General features: G+C 38.9%; 1 gene segment (V, D, J or C); it reads right to left on the bottom strand.

Moving 5' to 3' along the window:
• Positions 1-3,521: 3,521 nt before the first annotated feature.
• LOC126934365 (immunoglobulin kappa variable 3-11-like) lies at positions 3,522-4,764 on the bottom strand. The segment is given in 3 exon segments: positions 3,522-3,761; positions 4,168-4,508; positions 4,678-4,764. Coding segments are annotated over 3 exon segments (630 nt in total).
• Positions 4,765-5,887: the final 1,123 nt, after the last annotated feature.

A 5,887-nucleotide genomic window follows, 5' to 3' on the forward strand; every position in this document is an offset into this window, starting at 1 on the left:
CTAACAGAACAATTGTTGAAAAAAATAGTTTCTCTTAGACTCCCAAACCAGCCTCTGCCTGGGACCTGCCTTTGTCTCTGAGCCTGTGAAATGTCTGATGAGGTTTTCAGTTGGGCAGCGAAATCATGGCAGGGCAGGCTCTGGGTGCTGTGGAGGACAGGAGGACACTCCTTCAGGGTTAGTGATGCTGGGAGTTTGAGGGGAGAGACTCAGCATGGAGCTGTCTGTGAGTTGTCCCAGCAATGCTGTCTGGACAGTGATCATCTCACAAGTGTACTCGGATGCCAGTGGATGGCCCAAACGTGGGCTGAGGTTGGACAAAGACAAAGGTTTAGGCATGAATATATGGGCCTCATTTGATACTCTGAAGTTTCAGCACAAGCATAATGAATTATGTGGGAAAAGTAAGGAGTCACAAGGTTGTGATTTTTCATTTGATATTAAAATATATTCCCTCTGCTCATTTTTCCCTCCAGAATGTAACTACTGATATACATTTAACCAAAGTCACTGTTTTTCATTGTTGTTTTAGTAACTGACAGCCTGTGTGCAGAGTTCCTAAGTAACTGGGTAGCCAGACCATCATTCCTATGGGTGAAGCCAGGAAGTGACTGTGGATATGAACAAATGTGAGTTTCGTGTACATGTTGCCAAAAGCCATGGGCCACTGATCTGGGGAGAACTCACAGTCATTTCACTTTCCCATACCCAGATGAGAGGTCACCTCGATTTATGTTCTTCTGATGAACTCTACACACTGGATCACATTCTGAAGCTCTAGTTCATACTTCTTTTCTGTGCTAGAGGGACTCTCTCACTCACATGTATTGTACCCTCTGCATAGGAAAATTTGTAATACATAAAAGCTGTTTTCTGCTAATTACCCATCATTTGTGTCATTTTCAGTCTTCCAGAGGTGTTACCTGCCCTTTGGCTATGGGGTCTTCCAAAAGAATGGGCCAGAAGTGGAGCTGTGAAACTAGCTGGATAAAAAGTATAAGTGTCAAGATACGGTAAAGAAGTGGTGTTAATAATAATAATATTCCAAATTAGTCTGGGCTCTTGGCTGTGATTACTGGTAAGTGTGAAAGAATCTAGGTTTTGGTTTTTATTCTTTTTATTTCCATTGATAAAGTAGCCAGAGTAAAGTGCACACTTCTTGAGTGTGCAACTGAATAAAGTTTATGTGTAAGTCATTGTCCTGGTGGAATGATAGAGTATTTCACATGCCCTTGTGCTTCCCTCATGGACAGTCTTTGTAAGGTTTCCCTCCCATTCAGCAAAAGTAACTGTCTTTCTGACATCTAACACAATCATTTAGGTTTCCCTGTCTTGAACTTCACATAAATAGCATGAAGTGTATTTTTGTCTTTCCAGCCTTGGTATTGTTCCTTATTACTTTTGAGGCCTTCATTTCTTCCAGTGGACTCAATGTCCTGTCTGATGTCATTTCCTGGGATTCTGAAGTATTTTCTCTTAACTATCTTATAAGACATAGCAACTAGGAATGAACATATTTGTTTACCAAAGAATATGTTTGCTTTTTTGTTCGAGTTGAAGGATATTTTCACTGGATATAGATTTCCTGGTTGCCCTCTTTTTTTTTTTTTTCTTTCAGCATTTAAATATGTCATTTCACAGCTTCTAGCCTCTACTGGTCCCAATGAAAATGAAGCCAATAGCTATATTGTTGTGTCTCTGTATACAGTGTCTGCTTTCATTCTTCATGCAATGAAGATTTTCTCTTTGTCTTTCAATATTTTAATATAATGTGTTCAGTTATTAATTTCTACTGAGTATGTTAAAGGGTTTTATTGAAGTTTTTCTTCTAAGAATATTTTTTCTTACTTTTGAAAAGTTTTTGTCATTATTTCTCCAAATATTTTTTTCAGCTATTTTCTCTTTCTCTCCTCCTTTGTGACTGTCATCATATATTTGTTGGTATCCTTCACTATGAGCTATAAATCTCTGAAGTTTTCTTCCTTTTTTTCTAAACATTTTCTTCAGTCTCAATAGTTTTCCGGTCATCTATTTTCAAGTTAACTGATTGTTCTGCCATCTCAAATTGCTATTAGACCTAGCTAATACATATTTAAATTGGGTTATTGTACTTTTCATTTCTAGAGTTCCCATTTGGTCTTTTTTTTTTATACTTTCCATTTCTTTTGTTGAGTTCCTACTTGCTGAATCTTTTTTTTTTTTTTTTTTTTAAATATTTTCTTTTCTATGTCAAGGATCACAGTTTTAAAAATAATTATTTTAACATCTGCCTATTAACTGCTTTGTAGCCTTTGCTAAAGTCAACAATTAGGGCAAGTTAGAATCAGCTTTCATTGGCTATTTTCTGCTGTTATTGTTGTAGTTGCTTTATTTTTATTCCTTCAATATCGGTCATACTTCCCTTTTTCTTCCAGGATTTTTTAAACTGAAAACTGTACATTTTTGATAATATATTATAGTACCTCTATTTAGATTGTGGGCTTTTTAATTTTAATTTTAATTTTCTTAGAAACAGAGTCTCACTCTGTCAGCCAGACTGGAGTGTGGTGCTGTGATCATAGCTTGCTGCAGTCTCGACCTCTTGGGCTCAAGCGATCCTCCAGTTTCTTCCTCCTGAGTAGCTGGGAATATAGGTGCATGTCACCAATCTCTGTTTTTTTTAAAAAAAAATTTGTAGAGATAAGGGTGTCACTATTTTTTCCAGCATGGTCTCAAACTCCTGGCCTCAAGTCGTCCTTCTGCATCAGCCTCTCAAAGTACTGGGATTACAGGCTTGAGCTATCATGTCAGGCCTGGAATTTGTTTCATTTTTCTGAGCATTTTTAAATTTTCTTCTTAGTTGCTTGTCTGAACTTACTGATAGTACCTGACTTATGATAGTTGGAGTTAAAATTTTTTGACTCAGATGGTGTGTAAGTGATATGCATTCAAGTAGAAATAGTACTAGTGTTCATACAGCGATTCTATATTCTCTTTCAGTACAGTATTCAATCAATTACATAAGATACTCAACACTTTATTGTAAGATAAACTTTGTGTTACATAATGTTGCCCAACTGTGGCTAATATATGTGTTCTGAGCAGATTTAGGATAAGATAAGGTGAGCTATAATGTTAAACGGATTAGACGTATTTAAAGCATTCTCATTGCATGGTGTTGAAAAATCTGCATCTCACGTGGTATTTGACCACTGATATCTGGCTTCTTTTTATTCTTAATATTAATCTTTAGTTTGAATTTATAGGAACTGCACATGTACCTGCATAGCGTAGTGGTCACCAACGATTTGAGACATTTTGCTCAAATATCTGGAGCTTTTAAATCTGTCTTCTGTCGATCTATCTATGTATAGTTTAAAAAGCAAACTGCATGCAAAATGCAGCTAATTCTTACCTCCCTCTGGTTTTACTTTGCACCGGCAACTCCTGGGTCTCATCACTCATATCTATAGCTTCTAGATCACTAGGAATGTGTGCAGAGATTCTTTCAGCAGTATGGGTCTATCTTATCCAGGAATATGCTATTTACTATCAGCAGATGTACTACTTGCCCCAAAAAGGACATCATCTTGGACGAGTAAAGCTGTGGGCTTTTTCTGTTCATTTCCTATGGAGTTCTCCATGTTTAGCTGGAAACACTGAAGAATTTTTTTCCACTCCTTGGCTTTACTCAAGTCCACCCCCTTTGGCAGCAAGCTGCCAGTTTTATTTACTGACCTCACATTGGTAAAACTCCAGTTCTGTAATTCATGCTGACTGAGCTGGGGGTAGAAGGGTGCTGTCACAGGCAAAAGGTTACAGACTTTTTCTGTCCTTACTCAAAGCACCAGTACTTTTTTTTTCCATAAAGAATATACATGGTTAATCATTTTATGCTTTGTCAATTTTCAAAGTGTTGAAATAGTTTTGATATTTTAGCTTTATATTTATATGTGTGTTTGTTGTTTATTTTTGAACAGAAGATTTATTCAACTCTTTGTGATACCATAAACAGGGATGCCTTCTAAAATGTATTTATATGAACATAGTAGCCATGCTGAAATGGTATGATGTAATGGATTAACATAAGTAATTTTGGACTTGAGAACATAGAGCAGAGATGCTAAAACTGAGTGGCCGCCACACTAGCTGTCTGTAAAGGAAGCAGCTGGTAAATCTAGTAACCACTGATGGTCTTGTTGAGGTTTTTGTTTCATGTCGAATCACTGTGGGAGGCCAGCTATAATCCTGCTGACAGTAATAAACTCCAACATCTTCAGGCTCCAGGCTGCTGATGGTGAGAGTAAACTCTGTTCCAGACCCACTGCCACTGAACCTGTCTGGGATGCCGGTGGCCCTCCTGGATGCATCATAGATGAGGAGCCTGGGAGCCTGCCCAGGTTTCTGCTGGTACCAGGCTAACCTGCTGCTGACACTCTGACTGGCCCTGCAGGAGAGGGTGGCTCTTTCCCCTGGAGACAAAGACAGGGTGGCTGGAGACTGCGTCATCACTATTTCTCCGGTGGTATCTGAGATTGGAAAGAAAACAGAAATGAACTATTGTAATCTAGATCAAAATCACTGTCTTTAAGTAGCGCCAAAATTGTTGACCTATATTGAATTTTAATTATATTTCTTGCTGAGCAGAGGTGGCAGGAGTTTTCAGTGATGTGCAAAACCACCTCATGTTCCCCTCACCTGGGATCCAGAGTAGCAGGAGGAAGAGAAGCTGAGCTGGGGCTTCCATGGTTCCCTCTGGGTCCTAACAGAGCAGTTCCTGCCCAGAGCTCTGACCCAGGCATTGATATGGGCTCTGGAAGGTAGGGCAGCTGGGAGGGACATGCAAAGCAGCTGGGATGGGAGCTGGGCTTCCAGCTGCAGGGACCACCTGCTTCTTCCTCTCTGCACGGAGCATCCTGTGCCGCCCTGGTTGTCAGTTCAGAAAAGTCTGTTGGCTCATTCTGAGTGTAGAACTTCCCCCTTGTGCTCACAGAATTTCACTCCTGTGTCTTTCTTCTCTTCAGTCACCCAAATTCACCCAGATGATGTTTGGTACAAGCCTGTTAAGAACAATATAAAAGGCTGTGTTTTTATTTCTCTCTTTCTATCCTCAATACGCCCAGTCATCTCCTTAAGTGCATTATTGGATCGATGGAAATGAAGAGTCTGTTAGAACATAATATTCCAGATGCACCTTTCTTTTGCTTGTTAGTAACGTTTTCTGAGGGTCCTGAAGCTTTCCATTAACCCAGACACACACCCTCTTTGAGTTAAAAGTGAAAAACTTCTGTTTACAGTCCCATGTCCCGGCAGGCCCTGACATAGATGCTCCATGGCTTGCCGATTGCTTGAAATTGATCAAGTAACTTCACTTCCTTGTGTCTCAGTTTCCATATCTGTGTGACTGTGACAATAGTGGTACCTGCCTTACAGTGCTGTGGACAGTTTAAAGAAAATAAGATAAAACATTTACAATAGTACTCAGGACATTATGTATGCGGCCATTAATTTTGTTTTTATTATTTAAGTATTCAGCACTATAGTCATCATCATTATAAATATACTTAGCATGGAAAATAGTCTTAAATCTAATCCAAGAATGTTTTATCCACAAATTAAATTCTAAGGTGTTTTCTTCAGTAACTGTACACAACTCTTAATATCCTAATGATTTGATCTTAATCTGTGCTAAAATACTCAGACCTTCAATCATTCCCACCCATCCCTGTCTAACACATTACTTCTCATCATCCATTATCAAAATGTTACCCAGAAAAGGTTACCATGTCCTGCTGCTGTCCTTCTTTATTATACAATCTTTATTCTACCTTGTTATCTTTTGTCTTATTCTGGCCCCAGGACTGACGATAAGGCAAAGCTTCCATCATTACTTGTGGGTTTGCTCCAG

The sequence above is a fragment of the Macaca thibetana genome, chromosome 13, assembly GCF_024542745.1.
Source record: "Macaca thibetana thibetana isolate TM-01 chromosome 13, ASM2454274v1, whole genome shotgun sequence".
Classification (NCBI taxonomy): Eukaryota; Metazoa; Chordata; class Mammalia; order Primates; family Cercopithecidae; genus Macaca; species Macaca thibetana.